Genomic DNA, 25,933 nt, shown 5'->3' with positions numbered 1-25,933 from the left:
CAACTCTCTCCATAAAACAAAATAACCCGTGACATAATTAATCATATCTAATTATATTGTAATAAATATATTTCCATAACTAGGCGGATATACGCTGTAAGCAGAGGACAACTAGAAAGTGACTAAAGGCATTTTGTAATTCCTGTTCCATTGCAATGACTTGTGACTTACTTAAATCCCTTGCTGTTCCTACCAAGGCACATCTTAACACCTGTCAGTCTTGGGAGAAGCAATGGAACAACCTATTGGGTATCTGAAATGCCAGAAGTCTTCTCTGTGATCACCACGTTAAAGGTCTTTGCCAGAACAGCCCCTAAAGCCCGGCAAGAGGAATGACCTGTTTCAGAGTAACCCGTTATGGGGAGAAAATTAAGTTTTCCCTAGAATTCAACTCAGCAGGAGCAATGCTCCTGCGCAGAAGCTTTCATGCCCACGGTTGCCATTAGGACACCAAGCCATGGCAGCTGGAGAACAAACCAAAGACTCCCAACGGGAGTGAGACAGAACAGCAGGGTGCTGCCAACAACTTCATTGACTGAAAACCCAGTTTGCGAATTCATCCTGGGCACAGGTGAGCACAAAGTGTTTTGTGACAAAGCACGGGATTAGCTTCCCAAGGAAACTCATTGTGATTCTGTGATCAAAGAGAAGTCAAACTGATCTGCATTGCACCACCTGCTATGTTTCACAAGAACTTGCTTGATTTTCTGACAGCTGGACATTTCTATACGGTCATTGTTTAACAGACAACTTAATTCTCCATCAGAACTTGAGAAAGGCGTATAGCAGGCGTTATTTTCTCTGTATGTTGTAACAAACCTGCTGTCACAAATGCCCTGTGCTTTAATAAACAAAAGAGAAAATCCTGATGCAATGTGCTCTTCAAGTGTCCAAGCCACTTTGTATTTGACATCCATTGACTTAAGAAGTGTCACTGGTTTTCCTCTGTGCCTAAATATCTGGAGTTTAGTTGGGATAATGTGCATGCTGTGATCAGGCTTAAGATGGAGGGAACTGCCTATACCATGTGCTGGCTAATTAGCACCAAGCCTAATCCATAATTTAAGATCTCACCATGCTAAGTGCATCAGCCGTCTGCTTCATTTTACAGAAAGTCAAGAATTCAGAACCAGGGTGGCAAAAAACACTGAGATCCCACAGCCAAATCCACCTCGAGAAGTCCCCTTGCACACAGGCTTGAGCTAGTGATGAGGGCATTCTCCTGCTTTTTCTATTTTTTTTAATAATACACTGTTTTCTCAAGAAAAAAATGCAACTATAATACAGAATTTAAAATCTTGTAGATTTTTTTTTTGTTAGTCTAATAAGAACACAGTGGTTTTAGATAAGTTGCATTTTATCTTGCCAATAGTATTCTCTTTGAAAAGCTGTAACATACCTCCTACACAAACCAGGGACCAGCAAAAGTTCAGAAGAGTGGATCACATGGTCAGCTGAACACTAATACCGTTTTTCAAATTCTATGAAAACAAACTTGTTCCCACGAAGGCCAAATCAGACCCAAAGCAATATTTAACAGATGAGATAGGCAATGTTGAGAGAAGGTATTTAGATTTGTCAGCAATGCTGGTACAAACCACAGCAGCGCAAGTAAGTCTCCGACTAAAGGGAAAAGGGAAAGTAGGTTGTACCTGTATAGCTCATGTTAGGAAACCTAAAAAGGTGGTCCAGTCTTTGAACACTACAATGGTCCAACTCCATGGGAATACCCTTTCTAGCTACTGTGACCCCATCCACTCCTATCCTGAGATCCACTTACCAGGATCTCTAACAGCAGTTAAACGGTTTTCGTTACATAAAGAGTTGATTAAGACTCCTCTCATTAGTCATCACTCCACGCTGCATGTTCTTCGAATGGAAAAAGGTGTGCTCTGAAGTTAAGAAGTGGAGGGCCCCCTGAATTGCAAGTTAAATATTTGGGTTATTTTAACCTGGCCTGCTAACTCATGCAAGAACTACAAACTGTCCTTTCCATTATATTTCACATCAAAATCCACTTACAAAGCCTCCTATCTTTAAGCACAGAAAACAAGGTTTGAGTTACAAGGGTACAGTTTATGTAGGATAAGCAATGCAGTGCTAAAAGTTAGACTCCACAGAAGCTGCAAGTATCATGACAAGAGGAAGATTTCTTTGATGAAAGATTAAGTTTTTCTTTGTAAATTCTCTTCTGTAGATTACAAGGCAGTCTGACTACAGCTCACACCAGGCTGCCTGCACAAGCGATGCCCCCATGACCGTGCGTTTGGTGTTCTTCCAGTGCCAGCCTTTGCATACGCGCATGTGATGCAGCAACCGCTCCAAGCAGGAACTTTTGGTTAAATTGTCCATTTGCCCCAATTTGCTTTCAGCAGCAGGTAAACATTTCTATTTATCATCCTGCAACAAACAGAGTGAGTCTTTCAGGCAAAAGTCTCTTTCCTTCCCCACTCCTTAACAATCAAATATCGATTGCAACACCAATCTTCAGCCTTCAGCTGCAAGGGCAAAACTGCCAGGTCCGCACTTCATGGAGGATTTCAGCAGTTTCGGGGAGCACCACCAATTTTGACATGTTGCCCCTGTGCTGTATCACAAAAGAAAAATTTATCCTTTACTTCATAAAGTGTAACAAGAGACAAACCTGTCTATGGCTATGCTACAGAATCCTTGCACATATCAATAATAACCTGTTAAAAAACCATGATACAATAGTTAGAACTACATCTGTCACAAATAAAGTTCCGCTGACTTATGCCGATCTCAACAGCATTGGGTTTTGAACTTCCTCATTTCAGGCACTGGACAAACAACGCAGGTCAGTTCTCCCATCACACAACACTCAACGACCACATTTTTAGTTCTTTAAGCAGTGCCGAAGAATATGGCAGTTTCTGAATATATAAGCACTGGGTCGCGCTGAAACCCCTAGCACAGTTGCTCGAGTTCACGCAGCTTTCCCAGACGCTTCTCAGATGAACCGCAAAGATACTTTGCGATTAAGTGATTAGCTCAGAACAAAAAGACTCCACAATCTCAGCCGCTGCATCTATACCCGAACTCACTAAATCAAGCCACCGGTGGACCAAACAGCAAGGTCAGCATGTTTTGCTCTTGGTGAGCAGAATTCTTCAGCAGAGAGGAAGCCATTAAAAATAATAATAATAATAATAATAAATGAAACTTCTAAACTAAACTCTTCCAAGCTGGCAGGCTAGTGTGATCCCAAGCACAACTATCTATAGGAAGTGACTGGGAGGAAGGCCTCTACAATAAAGGTTATGATCCATCAGTAAAGGTGTTAAGCTACTTTTGCAGCATTAACAAATGCCATCTGTCCCAAACTTGTCTTCAAAAGGGACAAGCCAAATCGTGACACCCTCTGCTTCAGTGGAAATAAGATTAAGTTATTACTTAGTTATTAAGCAACCTATCATCCTCAGCCAGAGCACAATTTGATCTTCAGTTTTTGTCGTTACTAATCTGGCTTTAGAGAGGCCACATTGATCGGGTACTGCAAATAGAAACCAGCGGGGCTGCGTTATGGGGAAGGGTACAGCACAGTCAGATTGTACATCCAAGTACTTGAACACACCTATGATCGAGCAGAAGAAAAGCAACCCGAACTGTGGACAACAGGGATGACTATAAAAGACTACAGACAATAAACTTACTTTGTAATTTGCCCCTGAACAGAGAGCCAATGATTTTCTACTCTATTATTGTATATAATTTCTGAAAGAAATGCACTTGCAAACACCATTTTTCACAATTACTTAGTGTGAAGTCGTCAGCATTTGCCAGGTGAAGAGCGAGACGAAGCAGTGAGTAACACCACGCGGTCAGCACTCCCAGGTAGGCAACGCTGCCACTTGAGGCTTCCTCTACTGCTTTTACTATTATTTTCAGCACCGCATTCATTCCTCTGTGCAAGGGAACACAAATTCCTCTCCAGCACACACACAGATGAATAACTAGAAAATGACCTTAATTGCTACGTAAATCACATGTGGCTACTTTACATAGCCAAATGTATGTCCACATAGAAGTACTCTCCTCAAAACTGTCTGCAGTATTTCATCAACTTTGCAGAAGAGTATGCAAAAAAAAAAAAGAGCAATTACTCGTCCCCAGTCAATTCATACCTGCCTACAGAAGTGTGCGTGCTTTATTAGAGGCACCCAAGCAAATACAAAGCCGTGACAATGGTGTAGTTAGGCAAGTGCTGTGCTGAGACTGGACTGGATGAGAGCACGCTGGGCTAGCTTTAGTCACGCCAGGGCGTTCCCCTCAAGTCCATGGGATACACTGGTTTTACAACCTTTCCTGAAGGTTGGTCTCAGAAGGCACAGAACCGTCTCTGTGTGTGTAGAAATATAAAATATGTATTATGTGTGTATATATTATGTATATCATATACTATACATTATAAATATTACATGATTTATAATAAATGTATTAAATAACAAGTGCTGTTTGTATGTAAATACATCTATATATATTTTAAAACACCATTATGTCTACCTGGGAGGAAAAGTGCAGCATGCATGAAACAGTCCTGGCCTGACGGGCACATCCTGCTGAAGTCAGCGGAGACTCAGCAGCCTGTCAGTAAGGGGAGAGTTTAACTGCGGAGATTTGTCACTCTGATTTATCTCTTCCTGACACTTACGTTGCTTGGCTTGGTTCACAAGTATATTGTCACTAGCAAATGCCACATTACAGATCTATTGCTTCATCTGAAATCCTCTGTTAATCGGTTTACTCAGAGCTGTTAATCCAACACTGGTGCCGCTGCCATTTTACACAAGGGACAACATGCAGTATCCAATTTTACTTCATTTATTCTTCCTATTTTTGCTCTTGCCATGGCTAAATATTAGCCATTAAGAACCTCTTTGGTTATTCTGATATTTTTCTTATACACAAGTCTACAGCTGAAATAAAAAGTTACAGAAACGAGGTACCAGATCTTCTCTTTCCTTCCTTAAATAACTGCTGGTTGTTTTGTTTTTAATCTACTTACTGTATTCAGATGATCCTGAGCTCAGCTGCTCTGCAGAGCATTTCCCTGAATTCACCAGACTCCCCAACTTAAACAAAATTCCTTGCATCTTGCACATCCATTCGTATGTCTAAACAAGCCAAAGTCTAAATGTTCCGGACCAGGAGGTACACAGGTCCCGATACTTCCTGACGTCGAAGCTCCAGCAGTTCTGCTCTTAAATAAAGCCTCAGTTTTAACCCAAACTCAATTACATTTCTGAAACTTGAATCTCCAGGCATCCACACATAGCTGCTGCCCTCCCAAACTCAGGTGAATCACAGGCTTTTTTTCCCCAAAGACATTGACAAAAAATTACCATGTTTATCTGGTGATATTCAAATTAGTGTCGGCAACTAAGCCGGCAGCACATTGCTGGTGCTCCAAAACCATATGTCGGCAGAGAATAAACTTCTTGAGACGTGCCTCATACAGCATTAATACAACAGACTGAAGAAAAAAGTGAGAAGGGTCACCTAGCCTGAATAATACCTGCCGGCGTTGCTTACAGGGGACACTGAAATTGCTCAACTCGTGAGATGTTTCAGTGACTTCACCTCCTCCAGGACAGTACAGCACATTAAGCCATCTCTCCTAAACTTGTGTCTTAATTTTTGTGTTAGTAGTTCACAGGAACAAAACAAGGGCTGCGAGTTTACTCTGACAGTGACGTAGCCTTAAAGCAGACACAATCTCTACCCTGCTCATTCCTCCCAGCCTTAACTTTCAAGTATTTTAGCTGCCACAATGTTTATCCCATAATATTCACCGACTGCCAAATGGATTAAAAAAATAGAAAGAATGAAACACATTACTGGATATTTTTAGCTTTATTTTTTAAATAAGCTTCATGACTACGCGTCAAACACAACCCCAACCTTTTTGGCTCCGAACAAAGCCTATAATTAGAAAGCTCGTTTGTTCTGGTCGTCAGGAGAGCCATTTTCCCTGGGGAATGCTACGGAAAGGAAACCCAGAAAGAGTTGTAATGGCCAAACAAGATGAAACTTATTAATAATGGACATTGGTAACACAAAACTATGCTAACTGCACTTGAGCAGTTACAAACACCATTTAACCAATTTCTTTCAAAATAGCATGCTTTTCCCTCGATTCTTCTCAATAAATGCCTCAAGCCGTTGTGCAACTTCACATAGGACAGACCTAAAAAAGGAGTTTCTGGACCCAGAAGTTGGTCTAGTTTTTCACATGGACACAAGCTCACCCAGAACAGAACACAAACCTCCTCATCCGACAGCAGAGTTGCCTTGCAGGGCTCACAGGGACAGGACTTTCACCCACTGCCTCTTGCTCTCCCTTCACATTCCCTCTGCTCGTTTATATCCAGCTTCCGTTTCCAGCTTTTTTATTAATTTCCTGTCCCACCCTCATCACCACACCTGCAAATCCCACTGAAACACAGACAACTCTGGCAAGACAGGGGCAGCGCATTAAAATGCATGGCACCAGACATGGGTGCAGGGGAAGGGACCAAGAAGGTATATGAACTGTAAAAACACAGAGTAGAAAGTGGAAGAGAGAGGAGATATTGGGCTACAAAAGGGGAAGGACTGACACTTAACACGAGGCAAGCAGCATGGTCTGCGGAGCAGGAGGAAAGCATGCATTTCTGGAAACCACCATGAGAAGCAGTTACGTTTTTCTTGCAAACACTTCTAGGGTCCTCTGTGAAACGGCGAAAAACACGGCATGATGAACAACAAAGTTGCTTTTATTTTAAAGAGAATAGCAGCATTCAAGAGCTAAACTGTGTATCTCCAAGCTATTTTACATTAGACTTCAAGCAGAGCTCTCATGTCCTGCGTGCAAACCACTCGGGATTTGGATGCCTCAGGATTTGCCCTCTCCTAATAACTGAGAGACCACGACCTTCACAGCACTGCCTGCTCCTGAAGCAGTGTTTCCCAAAGTGCCATCATGTCCTCTCTCACATGAGTAAGGGCACAGAGCCCTCACCTGGGGTGTCCCTGGGTATTTCAGTGACCTGGATGGAAGACAGGAGCTCAGCATGACTGGGAACTAACCCAGATGCCCAGGGCAGCACCTGAAAAGCCCCCAAGCTTCATAAGAAAGGAGGGGAAGTATCACAAGAACTTACATCAACACTACTCAAAGTGGGAGAGCATGGGGAACTGGCATGTGGAAGGGAAGTGCCGAAGAGGCAGGCAGGAAGACGCGTTTCCCTCCAGCACATGGCAGGGCTTGCAGGGGCAAGCAGGACTGTTTTCACTTTTCCTGAAAGGATGGGGGTGGGCAGGAGGGGAGACGGAGGGAAAGGGGTCAGCTTTCAAAAGTTTGCAAAACATCTTCTTTTGGTATTTTCTCTAGAGGGAATGGACCATTTCCAAAGGCTTGATCATACAGAAGCACGGGTCTGATCTTGCTGCAGCCCATGCGCATGGCTAACTTTACCTCACATGAATAGTCATTAGCAGGTCAAAAACATCTGCAGTTCCTCCTTTCTTATTTAGTAAATGAGTCACTGCAAACATGAAACAGGGCCACGCTGAGCTAATCCAGCCTCCAATGCTTAAATTTACAACAGCCACAGAAGGTACAACAAACCTTAAATAAAACTAAACTTCCAGGGATGCCACGAAGCAACCTGCGCTTTAGGCACTTTGCCCTCAGATTAAAATACTGCTTGCTTAATTTTCCTTTCACAAAATCTTCTTGCATCGGCCTCATTATTTGTATTAGAAAATTAGCATTGAGTCTCTTGCCTAATGAACCCCAGATTTCATTTACTTCTTTCCTCCCCCACGTTTCACTGGGGGAAGGAAGGGGCAGGGATGGAACAAGTACAAGTCACCTATTGCCAGGGTTACACGTTCAAAGGAGATTTTTATTGGGAAGGGGTAAAAGTCGCTTGTGTTTGAGGTGATCCAGTCATGGTAATTCAAGTTTGAGATCTATCTGTTTCTATGTCTTTAACTGGATGAGGCTACAAACATTGGATTGCTAACCCTAATTTGTCCTGGGAACAAAGAAAAGAGATTTGAGGAGGTGTGTGAGTCCACTGGACCCACTGAACTGCCAGTAAAACAGAGTACAGCAAGAGAGGGCAGCAAATGGCACACCTCAGCCCCAGAACACCACGCTGCCTGTCATACACCACAATGATTTTCATGCTTCCCTCTTTTCAGAAGTGGTGGGGAAAGACGAAGAGACAAATCTTTCAACACCCTGCAGATTAGGTTTCTTTGGCAAAGCCCAAAGGCACTAGTACAAGATATTTACATGAGAATTGGTATCAATCCACTCATCCTGTCTCGGCTGTAGAAACTGCAGTTCCTAAGTAAGACCAGCCTGCCCCATTAAACGGAAGACGAAAACTTCAGAGAGCTACTTCATTTATTTTTTTCTATTCTGTTCTTTGGAAATCTTTACTAAACAAGTCCAGAAGCTACCAGCGTGTTTTTCCACAGGCACAGCCACAAGACGTAAGTTGTAACCATTTTTTTCCCCCTTTTAGAAAAGGGGAAAGAGGGATTTAAGACAAAGAAGGATAGAAATAATTGCCACCAATTCATCTTCTGCAGGAAAAAAGAAAAAAATACAGCCTGCAAAACTTGGTATCTGTATGGTTGAGAAAGACACAGAAACAATAACCAATAGCTCCCCTCTTTTCTCTTTGCTCAAGGGGACATAGTACGCATTTTTTGACTAAACCTCAAATACAAACCAAAAGTAACATCCTCATACATACAAAGAGCCTTATTATGATTGTTATTGCTGGAAGGGGAAACTCACTCTTACTGGCCACATGACTGTTGAAATCTACATTCAGCATTGTTTGGGGGATTTTTTCTTTCTTCTGTAACTCAGCAGCGCAGTGCAACCGGCAATAACTTTATGACTAGAAACATTTAGCTGAGCGTTTCTGACGCTGCGGAGTCAGCAATACGGATGAATTTGTTCCAGACTACCCAATATGTACTTAAACACATACCCCACAGCATCTTACCACAGTATTCTTTTGGGAAACACTACTAGAGCGGAATATCAAATTTTAGCTTTTTCCATCCCCCTTGATTGGGAATGTTAACATCACACACAGCGATTTATATGTTTGCACAATCCACCACTTACCTAACTCGTGTTAGTAAGACATCTCGTGTCACAGCATAACAAAGCAAAGACACGAGTATGTTTTAGGATCTGAACCGAGAGCTGGGCCCTATCACATCCCATCGTACAACCACCACAAAAAATACGGCAGCAGCTAGCTATCTGTTCACACAGTACTGAGACACCGTGGCCTTCCTCTACAAGCAGGGAAAACTTTACTGCAGCCTTTTAATAATTAGTGGGGACTTATGAGCAGGATGGAGAAAGACTTTTTACAAGGGCCTGTAGTGATAGGAGAAGGGCTAATGGTTTTAAACTAAAAGAGGGGAGATTTAGATAAGATTTTAGGAAGGAATTCTTTACTCAGTGGGTGGTGAGGCCCTGGCACAGGCTACCCAGAGCAGCTGTGGATGCCCCATCCCTGGAGGTGCTCAAGGCCAGGCTGGATGGGGCTTTGGGCAACCTGGTCTGGTGGGAGGTGTCCCTGCCCATGGCAGGGGGTTGGAGCTGGGTGGGCTTTGAGGTCCCTTCCAACCCAAATCACTCTGTACAGGCCAGGTAGTGGCCAACCAGACCAGAAGACGGAGTTCAAGGATGCTTGGCAGGACTTGCCAGCTTCCAGTCACCGGGATTCACAGGAAGCTGAAAATCAGAATGGATGATGAGAAAGAGACGGCCTTGAGGAAGGGTGCAGTGAGAAGTGTCCTGGGGAGGCAGCACCAACCTGGTGAAGCTCTGGCCCCGGTCTGTTTGCACAAGGCGCCCAGCTCAGGTGTAGGCAGAGGGTGTGCCCAGGCTCTCTGCCAAACTCTGCAAAGCGAACTAAAACTCAAGCAAGCTCGGTGCACTTCCTTGAATGGGAGCAGGAGTTTCCTGGGGGGTGGCCAGAGGGCTTAACTTTTAAGCAAATCACAAACGGAGTAAGTTGGAGAACCTCGGAGAAACAAAAACTAAGGTCGGCTTTCTGCAGCACAACATAACCTAGAGGAAAGGCTGGGGGCAACAATGAGTCTTGAGGCTTAAACAAGCAAGTTTATAATGTAGTCTCCATAGTTGTAGACCGATGCAGCGAGGATAACAAACACGGAGTTTGTACAGGGAAATAAATGCCGATCAGACAGAGGTCACAGCCTGCGGTGGGCACAGGGGAAGGTGTGCCAGCACCCAGAGCACAGGCTTGGTAGCTTGCAGTTTCTGAACACCAAGCCCATCTCCAGAATGGGATCCTGTGCTTGGGGAAAGGCCAAGCAAGACGGGCCGGGCTATTTTAGCTAAAGAATGCTCCAGGTTCACCCCAGCTGGTTTCGCTACCGCTCCCTGACAGGAGCCCGACCCATTTTGTGCTCCTGAAGCGAGTTCTGCTCCTGCCCAGCGCACCAGCACTGCTCACCCCGCCTGCAGCCCTACAGGTCCTCCCTCCCCTACAGCTTCAATACCGACCACGGAAAGGCTTTAGAGTTTTTTTGTTGTTGTTGTTGTTCAGCTTTTAATCACTTCTGCATTTCAAAGTCTCCTCGCAGCCGATCTCCGGAGCCCGGACGCTTAAACCAAGACACTCCAAAGCGGCGGGGGCCCTTCCCTGCCAGCAGGAGAGGCTGCCAGCCTCCCGAAACCGCCACGGACACGAAGGCAAGGGCAGCTCCGAGCCGCAAGCAGCCCTCCTCGGGCAGCAAGCACGGAGGGCAGGGAAAGGGCCGGGGTTTTCCGTCGCCTCCCCGGGGCCGCGGCGGCCACGTGGAGGCTGGAGGCGGCGCGGCGGAGCCCGGCACTTACTTGCGGGGCGGCGCGGGTCTTGCCCGGCGGCCTCCTGAAGAAGGAGGTGCGGGCGGTGAAGAAGAACTCCTCGGACTCCTCCTCCTCCAGGCTGCTGTAGCCGCTGCTCATGCTGCTGCTCCAGGTCATCGGCGGCTGCCGCCGGTACCGCTGGTGGTGCTGGGGCCCGGCGGCGGAGAGCGCCGTGCCGGCCGCCGCATGGGGCCCCGCCGCTGCCGCTCCTCTCCCAGCGCCGCCGGGCCCGGGGAGCAGGAGGAGGAGGAGGAGGAGGAGGAGCCGCTGTGGAGGCCTCTCCCTCCCTTCCTGCAGCACAAGTTTCCGCGGGGCAGCGCCGCTCCGCGCCCCGCCAGCCGGCGACGCCTCCTCCCGGCCGGCCGGCCCTGTGGTCCGTGGGGGCTCCGCCCGGCCCCGGGGGGATCCCCCGGGGGCTGGTGCTCGGGGCCGGAGGCCGGGGTCTCAGAAGCGGCGAGGCCGGCGTGAGACGAGAGCCCAGGAGCGGGCTAGAGGCGGCTGAAGCCCCGCCACTGTCACCCGAGCGCTTCTCGGCCCCCGAAGTGTGTTAATCGCAGTGTAATAAACGGAGCTGTGTAATAAATCGTTGCCGAATAATTGCCTTTCCTGCTTTATTCCCCTGGTGAAATTTGAGTTCAGACTTTGCAAGCAGTGCTGGAGCAGCGGTATCCCCGAGCGGTGCTGCGGGCGGCGGGGATGGGCCCGCAGACCTCTGGTAGGAGGAATGCATCGCCCCGGGACGCGATGAGGAGCGATGCCTGTGAAGACTCGGCAGAGATGAGATAAGTGTAGGGATGGCAGGAATATCCAGAACCGCGGCTGGAAAACATGTTTAAAAACACAGGAGTTCTGGGACGGTGCAGGGCATAAATCAAGCTCGGTTACTGGCGGGGGAAGTGGCAGACAATGCCCGAAGGCCACGTCGCTCCATAATTACCTGTTTTAGGGTTTCTCGTATCTTCCATTAATTTATCTAGCGCTGGTCGCTGTCAGAGACAGGATACTGGCTTTAAGGTACAGCTTCCTAAGCCTGCACAGCTGCCCAAAAAAGCAGGCTTGCCTTTCCTGCAGGCCCTCGGCCCTGCGGTCCTGGCGCCTGCCCCATGCCGGTGATCCCATGGGGGGACATGAGTCACAAGCATGGCCCAGAGCGGGGTCTGTAGCTGAGGCAGGGCAGGCTGCACCTTTCGGCAGCAGCTTGGCCTTGGGTTAGTTTAAACGGGTGTGAAAGCACGCGTTTGCCAAGCCCTGGTCTGCTCCAGCGCTTTGGCTGCCATGGCCTTGGCACTAGGCCATGGATGCGGCTGGGATGCCATCGGCTGATGGCTCCTTTCCCTCTTCCCCCGTCCCCATCTCGCTGGCCCTTCTCAAACTCCTCGCCAGCTGCATGCGGGTGATCCAGTCCCCATGCCCCAGCGGGGTCAGTTAGGTGCTCTTCCCACACTGTTATGCCATACACATCGATCAAGTCACCTCAGCACCAGCAAAACAACTCACACCCAGCACTAAAAGCAGTTAGTCTGGCCGGGGGTGCTGAATCCTTATTTTCTCATCAACTTAGATTGGTCTTTGTATTGAGTTTGGCATCTGGCATATTAGAATGTAGCACAGTTTTTAAAAACAACTAATTAAGTTTAACAGTGTAGATGTGAATGTGTCAGATCTTGAGCCTGCTTGTTGGCACTGGAAAGCTCCACGGTATTCAAGATAGCTTTGAGTTGAATGCCAAGTTACTTGAATGCAACTGGTATTAAAATGCTTGCTTTAAACAAATGAGCTTTGTGCTATCTGGCTTGCTTAGACCAGACCCATGCCAAAAGGCAGCCCCACTAGGTATCTGATGGACTTGCTTCTGAACCTGTCCAAAATCTACTGACCCCAGTTTTTGGAGCTTTGGGGTGTAAGGCCCCTAACTATGGTCATGATCAAGGTGAAGGTTTTAAGTGAGTTGGGTGCCCTGCAGGACGGGATTTCTGCTTTCCATCTACAAAGGTGTTTTTAAATGTTATCCACCAGCACACTTGACCGACACCCCAGCAACAAAAGGCATTGTGTGCATAGCCTGTTTGCTTAGCCACCGCCTCAAAACCCATCGTGTGTGGGTGGACCGTCGAGCTCGCAGAAAGGACTGTTGAGACAATAAGCTGCCACAAGGGAGCTTCAGTCCATCTGTGCAGTATCAGTTGCAAGTCCTGGGCTCCGATTTATATGTTCTCGGGCAGCAGGGCAGGACATTCACCTTGTCTGTGAACTATTGTTTCTGTTGATGACACAGAAAGATTTACAGTGCAGTTTTCTCCAGCTGCAATGAAAACTGATGGGGAAAATACATATAAGTTATTTTTTGATATATCTTCCTACATGAATTCACTCCTCAAATAGAGCTGAGTTTTTAAGCCTACTAATTTTAACAATGTCCTCTTATTTTTTTTTCAGATGTGACACTGCATCAAAGAATTCATAAGAACGTCCAAGCAGAACCGATGCCTTTCAAATCTGAGTTGCTTGGTGCTTGCAATAATTAATGCAAATACTATCAAGTATTTTGCAAGACTGTTACTTCAAAATTAATTGGTTTCCCTATTCTACTGTACAGGTATATTTCTTGTAATTAATTTTAAACTAATCCAGGTCATCTCAGTTTGCAGAACTGTCATTTCAGTGTAGTACTTTCTAGTCAGAACTAAAAGACTCAACATATAGAAGCATAAACACGATCTCACAGACTGCATTACCAGGACAGTAATTCAGTTTAATGAAGTTCAGATAAAATCTGCTAAAATCAGGCCTATGTTTTATTTAGAACAGCACCAACAAGCACAGATTGTTCTCCTAAAGCACAACAATATGTTGTCACTTGAGATACTACTGCCTGGGCTACTCTGAACACCACCTACATTATAATCAATGCCATATACCCACTAAAACTTCAAGAAGCTTTAAAAGGATAAATAAGTGCTCCTTGGTCATTTACTTTCAGCTTGCATCTCTCCATGTTTACTATCCTTTTACATTGCAGCATGGACTGGGTGGATGTTAAGCATCAAGGCTCTCTAGCCAGGAGCTGGAAGGGGATCTGTCTTCTGCTGGTAGGACTCGAAGGGCCATGTAACACCCTGATGCATGGCTACACTTCCCCATGGATTTTACTGTTCTCAGGCTACTCCCTGTCCAAGTTTTTAAGATCTCTCCCCACATGAGTACTTACATGAGTAAGGATTTCTTACTTGGGTATGGTTCTTCCAAGGCTCTTTGTTTGCTTATTAGGTGCTGCATGGAAACCTCTAGACTACCAGCCTTGGATTATTTTCAGTCCTTTCTGACAGGCCTCTTAAATAGTCAGCCAAAGAAATAATGCTGCATGTTGTAAACAAAGACAGCCAAGTCTCAAGATAAAGTTAGTAAGAAGGTTTCTGAATGCATACTTGTTCTTAATGTGAATTAATGAAGCATTAGGTAAAAATAATGAAGATAGAAGCCAAGAATAATGAAGATAGAAGGCACAGGAGGGAGATTTAAAACACAGACAAGCACTATGAAGCTCTCGATCACTCATTCCAAGAAATAACTCAATTGAGTGAGAAGTTAAACTGGCAATCAGCTACCATATGATCACAAAGGCAGCTGGCAAGAGGATGAAGATGATTTTTATTGAAATGAACAATGAAGTTCAAGTAGCAAGCAGTGCTAGATGCACCTGTGAAGAAAACAAGACAAAACATTTTTTGTTTATTTAACGACGCTTGGTGACGCAGATTGAATGTCAGAATGTTTTTAAACTCTAGCCCATTCAAGCCACTTGAAAGTGGTGACTCAAGTAATGCAACCAAAAATAGTAATGGGCACTCTGTGTTCCAAAACACGATTCATGTGGATAAAATATTAACAAAAAGCAATCACAGGTGAGTATAACCTGAGTGATAAACAATTATTTTCTATGTAACAGGAAAAACAGTATTTAATATCACTACTACATTCAAGGATCAAATTCAGCTTTAAGATACTTTGTAGTTTTGGAGAGTCAGTTTAGAGAAATGAAACATTGGGTATAGCTTCCAGAAATTGGAAATTAAAGCTAAACTTCCTAAATGGCAAAATGGGTGTGAATAATTTTATTAATTTGGCAAGGATTAGGACTTTCCACCACCACAGCTGAAATAACCCTTAGAAGCAGCTACTGAATTTCATAAAGGTGGACTGCGTCACAAGGTTTTGCAGCTGCATTTATTTATTTGCATTAAAATGTCACTGTATGAGAGTGATCACAATACTGTAGGAAAGCACAGTTGAACTGGATTACAAGGGGAAGTTCAGCAAATTCAACCTCTGCTCTCAGAAAGTACCAAGGTCTTTGCAGCATCATTGCAGACCTTGGCTAAGCCATTCTTCAAACACAGTGTGGTAGTGTAACATCTCCCTTGTAGGTCATCTGTCCCAGAGTTTTTTAGCTACCTACTGGAGTTAGAAAGACTGTCTCAACATCTTATTTAAATCGTTAACAAGAGAGCAATCCATCACTGTTTTTATAGCAACCCTTTGGGTATTTGAGGTCTCTCATTGTTCCCCCATTCTCCTCTTTCCCAGACTAAACAACAGGACAACTGATAAAACATGCTATAGAGTTTACATTAGCTCCATCAGTGACTGCATGATGTTTACATGTTTCTAAAACATCCCCTCAGCCCTCTGACTTAGAAACTCGGAGAGCTCATTAAAATGGGAAATTTAGCAAACATTCGCTCCGCCACTGTGGCTGCTGTGGCTGCCAGGGCCCAAAATGATCCGGTCTGTACACAAGCCTTGGTCTTTTCACCAGATTTTGGCCAGGCTGTTTCAAAAGGCAATGTGTCAAAGCAGCAGGAAAGCTAAAAGCAAGATAGGGCATGGGCTTGGAGAGTCCTGTAACATTTCACACTGCTTTTCTGTTAAAATACAAACAGTAGTGCAGAGATCTCAAGAGCTTCTCATTTGTTTTTTCTTGGCCAGAGGACAATAAGGAATTAAGAATATGCCAAATTTTCAAATATTTTCAAAATCTATTAGCCTATAAAGTACTAATATGTTACCTCAGTGTCAGCAAAAAAGCTGATGTCTTGGCAAGTCTCGTGGCCAGGCTGGATTCAGCTTCAGTGGCAAGGGAGGAGCCAGGTTGCCTCTTTTTCTGCTTTCTGCAGATTGCAGAAAGATTGCAGATTGTATTATTTTTACGTTTTCTGCTTTCACCAGTGTTTTCCAGGAATATTTCCATTAATGACCTGCACAGTATTTGTAATTATAATTGCTAAGAATTTGCAAGATGCTTCTAGCTCCTGGCCACTACAGAAACCCTTTTGGTCACATCTGGAGTCCTGTGGTTCTCTCTCCCCCTCTCATTTTCTGTTTTCACATGTCTTTGCAAGTGCTGGTCCTGATCCTGTAAAGGCTTGACCACGCACATAGCTTTACCTATGATTAGTCCCTGTGGGACATACTAAAGCTTCAAATATGCTTTAGGACTGAAATCAAAGAGTTCCTACCTAACAATGTTTTGAATTTGGCTTATCTGTAACATTTTTGTAGGAAAATATAATTATTCCATGATATTCATTATGCAAATTGTTTGTATAGCAAAAACAATGCAAAGACAAGTTGCAGAGGAAGAACTACAGTTTGTAACAGAATGCCCTTTTAAAATCAGAATAATTAATTCAGAAATCATGTGTTTTTAGTTTGCCTAAATTCCAGCTGAAAACAGTGGTAATTTGAAATGATCAAAGCAAAGCAATAAAGTTGAAATATAACCAGCACAGAGCATCCACTCAGGCCTGTAGTTTCCACAGACCAGTAAACTTTCTGTTTACTCATTTCTCCCATTTGTCTTGAATTAATAGCTCAGGTCTGTTTAGTACCACAGGCAGCAATGACAATTACACTTTGATTCATACTTGGTGACTTGCTAATTCAAACAAGGGCATTCCAGCCACACAGGCGCACGAGTGCAGGCTGAAAACAAGCAGGAACCAGTTCAGCAGCCTCCCTCTGCTGCCTTGTGAAGAAATGTTGTGGGGATGTGCATCTGCCATGGACAGATACAACCTTAGGCAGTGTTATCAGTAATCCTTTTGCAGCTCCTAAAATGCTTAGCTCTGCCCAACCTGTAGGTCCCCTTAGTGCAACTCTTTCATCAAAGTCCTCAAAATGAAGGGATACCTGGAAACTAAAAATAACCCGTGTGATCTCTTCCGTGCTCACATGTTCACATGCTTAGAGTGACGCACCAGATCTTGGTCTTGATCGCTCTTGCTTAGACTGGTCACGAGATAACAGAGCCCAGAGCAGGCTCCCCCCATCCCATCTTGGTGTTGTGCTGGGAGCAGTCAGACTTCATGCTCTTTTGAAGGGAGATAAAAAGGGAGCGGAAAGAGGAGATTGTTCTTGTCTTCTTTTTTTACGATGCTGCAAACATGTGGCCACCTACCCACACTCACAGTCTTACTGAAAGCAATGGAGCTACTCGTGATTTTAAACATGGACATTTTAAACTGGAGGATTGGGGACTTTTGGTGGCAACGTAAAGCTATAGAGATAAACCTGTTCCCTCAGTTTCCCAGAATATTCAGAAAATAACCCTTTTCATCTCAGAGATATGTGAATGTCTCTGATCCAGCTTAGCGAGATGATGAAGGATCGTCCAGTACCAGCCTCAGAAGTACAACCTTCACCAGGGGGTATTTCTGCCATTTGAAGACACTGCTGTGGGCACCCACTGCTCACGTTGCCTGTGAGAGGATTTTGATGGGGTTCATAAAGCAATTCTCAACCGTACTTGTGTGCATTTTACTTACAGGGTACATGTGTCTCTGTTAGGCAGAAGTGCTCTCCGAAACACAGACATTTGCTAGCAATTTTCCTTTCTTACTCTTCTGTTGACTGTAAAATGCATTATCATACAGGCACTTTCTTGTCTCAGATATAAAAGGGTAGATCTCACACTACAAATGAAGAACAAATATTTCATATGTCTGTCACATGTTCAGTCAGAGGGTTTCAAAGAGCTGTGTGAATGTCAGGGAGTGAGTCTCACCATGCCCCTCACTCCCCTTCCCAAGGCTGGATTTCTGTAGCATGGACAGATCAGTAGATGTGCCAATACCAGAGAGAGCTGAGAGATGTGTTATTACATCTGGCAGCCTGTTCCCTGCAGCAATGGGCTTTTTAGCTTTAGCTGTAGCCAGCCCTAACAGTGTCAGGTCACAAGTCTGTCAGCATCCAGATATGGTCCAAAAGCCCTGGCTTAATGAACAGGTGAAGAATTCATCCTTTCTGACACAGTCCCATTGGTGTGAGTAGTCAAACACAAGCATAAGTAAAGGCTGGCATAAAGGAAGCTTAGAGGCCTGGGAGCGCTGCCATCTAATTCCTTGTAAGCACCAAGGCCTTGCCAGGGCAAGCGGTAGAGCTGCTGTATGAGAAAATATAGTATTAAGGGAATATTCTATAATAAAGTGCACAGAAAACAGGCATTCTCCGACTTTTAATTATCTTCCTAATTGTTAGCAGTATGTAAAAATACTTGGGGCAGTAAAATTAACTAGGACCTTCTGTTTTAAGTATAGAAACCACAACTGTGGAAGCTCAACATGTTTGTGAATACCACGAAAATGTGAGGCCTAACGCCCTGTAGCTGCAACCCGACTCCCCGCATCTGTCCCCTAATGTGTAAGTCGCTGGGGGAAGGGGCCTTCTGATCAGGGAATCGAGTCCACATTGTCATTTCCTAGACAAAGAACAACAAGTTGGCCTGTCACTCTGACTAAGAAATGTCATTTTACTCTGTTTAATAGCACGTCTGAATGTGACAGGGAGTAGAAACCCCCAAGAAGTCGTCCCCCCAAGTTGAGGACTTTGTAGTAGATCTTCCAGACAACCATCCATTGGTTCAACCATCCCCATGCTGCTGGACAGGATAAGAGATCTGGAAGCTTGCTGCTGAAATGCTGGTCAAATCCAGCCTCAGCACAGGGCCCCACGTGTGCCCAGCCAGCCGAAGTGCTGGGGACACATCGGGGCTCCCCCGTGCCTGCCCGCCAGCCACCAGCCCAGCAGGCAGCAGAGGAGCTGCCAGCTGCTAATGCAAGGTAATTATTATTTTTCCCCTTATATTTCTGCAGTGCTGCACAAGATTAACATTTTTCACATTTTCAGGAGGATGTGACTACCTTTGAAAAATGTCCCGTAGATAGGGCTTTTTTTAGCCAAATCTCACCTTCCACATTTGGTTCATGTCCCATTCTCCAGCCTAAGAGCTTCCTGATTCCCACCGTTGCTGTCATGCTCTTCCTCCCCTCGTGCAAGAGACAGGAAGGAGTTCAGGGACCATTCAGAAACAGAAGTGAGAAACAGGCAAGTTGGCCAGAATCGAAAGCAAAGAAAAAGGTAGCATTTTAAAATAAGAATCAGACAGATTTTTCTATCCAGAATTTCTGAAATATCCCAGAATAAATGGCCAGATGCATTTCTGGGTAGAAAAAGAACACATGTCTAGGAAAGCTGGGATGTATGTTTCTAATTTTGAAGGAAGATTTAGAGAAAAAATATACTTTTTTTTTTTTTTTTTTTTTGAATAAAGTTAAGGGAGAAGTACACTAGATGAAAGGATAGCTAAGAGAAGCATATGTATCAGAGCTGAGAAGATGTTGGAGAGCTAGAAAAGAGAGAAAAAAGAAAAGGAAAATATAGTGCTCCTTTTTTATATCAAAACTGTGGAATGATATACTCAGCATCTTGAATCCATAATTCAGCCGATTTAAAGTCAGCCTCCTGGCTTCATAAACAGAGGGAAGACGTGGGGGAGTAGGTGCCTTAGGTTCGTGAGAAGCCCAGCAGAGCCATGGGCTGCATGGGGCCACGCAGTGGTGAGAAGCTTTTGTACAGCTCTTGCTCTCCCCTACCTCAGATGTAGCAACAGCAGTTTGGGGGTGGAAACAAGAGATGACCAGGGGAAAGAAAGCACATTTGCAGTTAGATGATGCAGGAGCACCTTCCCTCGTTGAGTGAAAGAAGCTCATGATGCCTTCGTCAAGGGCGGGTGAAGAGGTCAAAGCCTGAGCCCTGGGCTGACACAGGACAAGCTGGTGTTGCTTACTTTTAGCTTGTTCATTAACAAGAAAACATGATAGTGTAAACAACAAAATACAAAAGGGACATATTTTGGTCTCAAAGAGAAGTGCTTCTCAGCTGGGAAATGCCTCGGGGGGCTGGCCACAGCCCCTCTGCCCTGCTAGCAGGACCTGGCCAAGACCTCGTTACTTCTCTGGTCTCCAGCACCAGCTGGACACAGGTCAGTATTAAGGTCACAAAGGAAACCATAAATCTGACATTTGATATACTTCTGCCTATTTGTTGATAGATAGTCTTTTATATATAATATACGTAATATCACATTGAATTTATAGGAGCTGGACCTACACAGTTGAATAATTCAGCTTTCCCATTTGGTCTCAAGGTCTGTTGCTCTGATAACATGTTTTACACGTTAGTTATTTCTAGGACCTCTTTTACAGTGAATCCATGCATTTCCTTCCAAACAAACCCACATATGCTTCCCATTAGCTCCAGAAATCACCCTGTCATGGCAGCGTGGACACACCAGCCTTCCTCTGCTCTTCGTCATCCTCTCACCCCGTCCCAGCAAGTATTGCCTCACAGCCTCCTCTCTGAACTGTCAAACCACAGGTGTCACATCTGGCGTCCACAGGTATGGGTATGTGGGCACACAACCTGCTCTTGGAGGGGATAGCGCTGGGAAAAGGGGACCAGAGCTGCTTTGCTCTGCCTGGTTGGAGGCCTGGGATCACTGCTTGGGATGGAGGCCTTCAGCAGCACAGATGGAGTCACATCTTTCTTAGAGGCTGTGCTCCATCTACTAATTACTGTTCAGTCTTACCTTTAAAAGTGAAATATTTAATTAATTAAATGCTAGGGTCAATGCTTATGTTTATATTTTTAAACTTGTTTTCCAACATCAGGAAAAAAAACAAAACAAACAACAAACAAAAACAAAAACAAAAACAAAAACTTTATTCTTACAAAATAAAAGTCTTTTCCTATTTTATTAAGTCTGGGTGATTATTCTTCACTGTGGATCACTGAGGATCCAAAATTTTGATGTTGTCATCATTTGGATAGAAATAGTGGACTACGATGTAAAAATAAGTTTTACACTGCGGTGCTTTTAATGTGAAATGCTGCCAGTTGCAGGATATAACAAACTGTAGAGAGATCCTACAGCATGAACGTCTGGTATTTTCCCACCACAGCGATGTCCAAACTCTGATGTCATGGCCATAGATTGATTTTTTAAGGCTTTAGAGAGGTGTAAACTCTGAGCTTCTGGAAACTGACATAAAATCTTCGTGGTAAAGGAACCAAAATCAGAAGCGAGTTTGTAATTTTTATCCAGTCCTTTTTCTTCCAACATGGGCACAGGCTCGCTAGCAGAAGTCTCACTGGCACGCCGCTGTTTGGGACGTGAGAAGGGGGCCAGCGGGACACGTGGACAAGGCTTTGCAGAAGGACAGCACGTAGCTCAGCGCCACCTCTACAGACTGACCCCTATTTCACGGAATCGCCTAGAAAATCACAGAAACCGTCATCTCTGAAGGAGAAGCTGGGGGGAGGGAGGCGGCGGAGGTGAAGCAGATGCGTCCAGCCTGGGCTGTTTTGCAACCTGTGACTCTGGCGCTCAGCGCAGAGCATGTGCTGTGCTCTCTACTTGAAAGCCACTTCAGATGGAAATGGTTCCGTATGTGCTGCGCCGTCAAATTACCCAGGCGCAGAGGCCTGCGCTAACTAGCTGTTTACCTCTGCCTCCTACCACAGCACATAAGTTATAATCAGAGGAAGGAAACTCCTCGGAGATCTGAAGGCTTTAATTGTTTCGGAGTGCAGATGGTTTGAATTACAGCACATCAACACAGCTCAAGGTCAGTTCGCAGTTCAGCAAGAGCTGCTTCGGCAAGTGAGTTTAGTCTGCTTGGGCTTCTTCTGGGGAAACCTTAGCTGCTTTGTTACTTATTTTACAGATATTTCTAGGCTTAGGAAACACCACAACAGGTGAAACCAGAGGAGTGTAGGTTGCCACAGACATTTCCTTTATGTCTTGCACTGGGCAATTTTTAGAGCTGCTAAATATAGCTGTTTTCCACCAACATTTGAACATTTTGTTTCAACATGTTTACTCTTCTGCTACTGACATAAAAATGCTCTGTACAAACTCACGAAGATGCTGCCCACAGCTTCTTTACCACATTGAGATCTGCCCCACAGCCTCTCCGGATGGAGATGTAGGTCAGACACAAGCAGTCATCCTCACCCTCGGCTCTCAGTCCAATCTGCCCCTCTCCCAGCAGTTCCTTGTCCCCCTGCAGACAGCTCAGCTGTTCACAAAGCAGCTGTTGAACTGCCTCAATTTAGGGCTTAGATTGTTAGGATAAACTGGAACCAATTCTGATACTTTTTTTTTTTTTTTTTTTTAATAGCACCAGGCTGAAATCTGCCACAGCAGAGCAGCTGCTTGATGCGCTGAGCCGTCCCTCAGGGCGAAATGGAGCTCCCCGGGAGGAAAACAGGCCTGGTACTGCTGCAGCCATACCAAGGTGGATGTCACCAGTTGGGAGCTGGAAACCTCCCTGGAGGAGAGGAACACAAAGTGCTCAGGGGAGCCACCAGCACTGCCTGCTGCCAGGTGCCACCCGCACCGTGGATCTGCTCTGGTGGCACGGACAATCCTGCTGAGGCCAGCTGTTAAAACACTGCACCCAGCAAAAGCAACACGTGATTTTTGGTTTAGAAGGGATGGCCTTTGTTTCTTACACCTTGTCTTTGAGTTGTGCTGATCAGTGCTCGCTCCTGTCAGCAGCATGCTGCCTCCTTCACCACCTCCTCAGCCTGCAGTTGCAGGGCCAGACCCCCAAAAGGCCAGAGGGCAATGAAAAATGGATTGTACTGCAAGTTCAGAAAGCAACCGGTGAGCATGCAGTCTATTTGAAGACCTCGAAATAAGTCAGAAACATCACTGAACATAACACCACAGCAGAACAACGCTAAAGAGCTCTTTGCTGCAGGCATTAGGGCATCCACCTTTTTATTGGGATCTAGAAGCTTTTTATAAAACTATGTGTCTCTTTCAAATACCTGCTTTTAAGTTAACTCAGGAAAACTCTGCAAAGCTTTTCAAAGGAGGCTTGTGGCAGCGAGGATGTGAAACACAGAGACACACCGGCACTGCCAGAATTCACGGGGCTGCCAGAATGGAGCAGAGCGCGCCGCCCCAGCACCCCTGCCAGCAGGTTCTGGGGGGCGGCCTCTGACATGGTTTTCAGGTCAGCATATTGTGAATTTCAAACGCAGATATTTCCAGAAGATTGCAGCAAGAGCATTTGTAAAGAAGGAGTTGTTCTTGGAGGAAAGCAATTTCCTAAGGAATCTGTTTCCTCATTAAAACACCAGAAAGGTGGAAGGTTTTCCTAAAGCTGGCACTGAGGGCGTATCTGCGACACAAAGATAATTCCTGGAAGTAACGGGCGAAACTGCCAAATCTAACTACAGCAGAGCTGCCAGATTTTTTTTTTCTTTCCTTCTTAATTGCAGCCAAAAGCCACAGGTGACTTAAAAGAAATGAAAGTGTGAGGAAAACTGTGGATTGACCAGGAAATACTGCTCTTACACACTTTGCTTTAGCATAGTCTGGAGGACTTGCCTATGAAATGCTCCCTCAGCCCCCAGAATTAGGGACAATTGCCAAATGATCTTCAGATTAGGGTAGTCTGGGGATGGGTGGGATCAAGGCAAGTTCATTTCCCTGGTCTCGGAGGCCACATCTCTGTTAACGTCCCATTCTGGCTCAGGATGCAAGGTAGCTCCTGTTCCCAGCAGCAGGAGAGGTCTGGGGTGCGCTGTGCTCACCCTCCAGCAGGCAACCTCAGGCTAAAGAAGGCTCAAAAATGTGAGCTGGGGACACTTAAAAATAAATAAATAAATAAATAAATACATAATGGTTAATAGAGGCTTACAAATTGTTATTGAAACTGGATCTGTTGTAGCAAAATGCTGGTCTCACTGACTCTGTTGGACCCCACATCCCCTTTTTCACTGTCTACTCAAATGCAATGATTCTCACACCTAAGAGTGGGGTTGTCCTGGGAGGTAAATGCTGTATAATGGGAGCTGGAGAGAAGAGGAAAAAATCCAGATGGCTTGTGCCTGCCCCCCTTGTCCCTCTTCTGTTTCTCTTTCTCTCCTGCCCCACCACCCAGAGCTAGCAGATTGAGGAGGAGGAGGAGCAGGGGGAGGAGGAAGACAAACAGCAGCTGACTAGTTAAGAGATGAAAATACAGATTATAGATATTTCCTGAACTTATTTCTTGTATTTCTTCACTCCAATAAATTGTTCCAGTCCCTAGCTATGTCTGATAATTGTGGGGAAAAATATAAAGTACTCAGTAAAATCATAGATTACAAATGCAGCTGCCTGTGATCTTACTCCTTCCCCTCTCTTGTACTGTTACCTCTGAGCTTGTCCTTTGTGGAACCCTCAATGTTAAGAATTAATGTTTGCCTTTCTTCTTCAGATTACAATTTCTTTAACAAATTCAGGAATATTCTGTGATAAATCACTCAGCAGTGCATGATTTCACAGAAGTATGGGTAAAGCAGAAACAAATAAAGAAATAGTCAAGTCTCAGAACAGAGCCCTGCTTGCTGCTGACAAACAGCCATGCCACAAACCGCATTTATGTGCCCATAATGCTTCACATCAAAGAGTGTGGTGTGTCCTCAGCATGACTGAGAGCAGCAGATAGGCAAGGAGCATTAATCACAACATCACCATTTCCAAAAACTTTTTCTACTTCTGACTCCCCAGACTGAGACATTTTTGAGATAGAACGAAATATGAGGTTTGCATACCGTGAACACCTCCCTCCTCCTAGAAGAAGGAAGAAAAGAAAGCTGGAGGCGAGAGACTAAAAATTAAATCAGTGCATCTAAAAACTGAGGCCAAATTGACTTGCTGAAGGCCATATCTAATCAGCCATTAGGAGAGCAAGGACTGCAAATCTGGTTTCCTCAGTCCCAGTTTCATGCCCTAATTCCTACCTCCAACAAATTGCTTTATAATAATCATAAGACCTTACTGATTAGTCATATATGCAGATAAAGAATCTCTCCAAGGTTACTATAAAGGAAAATACCAGTCAGGATGGCAAAAGAAAGGTTGCAAGGAGAGTGCATTGCAAACAGAAAATGCAGTGTGTACTGAGAGCAATATGAGCTACACATGAGCTCAGGAGTGATGGGAAATGTAGTGGCCTGCCTTGCTGTGCACAGGTCTTCCTTCCCCAGAATAAATGTTGTAGAATAGTTTGATAAGGTTGCTGTGACACAGAAGTTTAGTGAAATCAAGATAGCATAATTTTATCCTGACGTCAGCTAGGTGAGGTCAGCCCTAGACAGGATGCTGACCTCATCCTGCTGCCCCATGGCAACTATCACCATGGCTTTGTTCTCACTTAGGATTGTAAAGCAAAATAATCAATGATCATACTTATCTTGCTGTAAACAAATACTCTGCCAGACAAGACAGAACCTTAAAAGGGGATTGACCCTGGCTATATGCATGCTTGCAAGCAGTGGCAGAGAAAGAGGTAGAGAAGAATAGGATATGATTGAGGCAAAGCAAATAATTTTATCCAGTTATCCAGCTGACTGCAGCACATCAGTCGGCAAAACACTTTAAATGGGCATTTGTCACTCTCTGTTGGTTCACGGTATTGGTTGTGGCCTATGTGTCTGAAGAACTCCTGGGGACCCGTGATGAAAGTGTTCCTATCAAAGTTAAAGGGCAAATAAGATTTTCTCCACTTTCTTTGTTGGATTATCCATCCAGGGCAGGCATGTAGAGTTTTATCTTCTCAGGGCACTGTCCACTTGCCAAGCAGCTTGGCTCCAACATCATCTGGTCCAGGTGCTGAT

General features: G+C 44.9%; 1 protein-coding gene across 3 annotated transcripts in view; it reads right to left on the bottom strand.

Annotated features, from left to right (window-relative positions):
* Positions 1–25,933, bottom strand: part of RASSF3 (Ras association domain family member 3) — a 98,730-nt gene that overhangs the window by 37,697 nt on the left and 35,100 nt on the right. The window contains exon 1 of one of the 3 annotated variants that reach the window (XM_035334343.1): positions 10,910–11,170. The exons of the other annotated variants lie outside the window; for them this stretch is intronic. Within the exon in view, the coding sequence (XP_035190234.1) occupies positions 10,910–11,038 (129 nt within the window). The 5' untranslated portion in view covers positions 11,039–11,170. Of the gene's footprint in view, positions 1–10,909; positions 11,171–25,933 lie in introns of those variants that run through there. 3 annotated transcript variants of the gene reach the window in all.

Source organism: Oxyura jamaicensis, chromosome 1, assembly GCF_011077185.1.
Source record: "Oxyura jamaicensis isolate SHBP4307 breed ruddy duck chromosome 1, BPBGC_Ojam_1.0, whole genome shotgun sequence".
NCBI classification, from domain to species: Eukaryota; Metazoa; Chordata; class Aves; order Anseriformes; family Anatidae; genus Oxyura; species Oxyura jamaicensis.
This window is presented reverse-complemented; position numbering and strand designations above follow the sequence as displayed.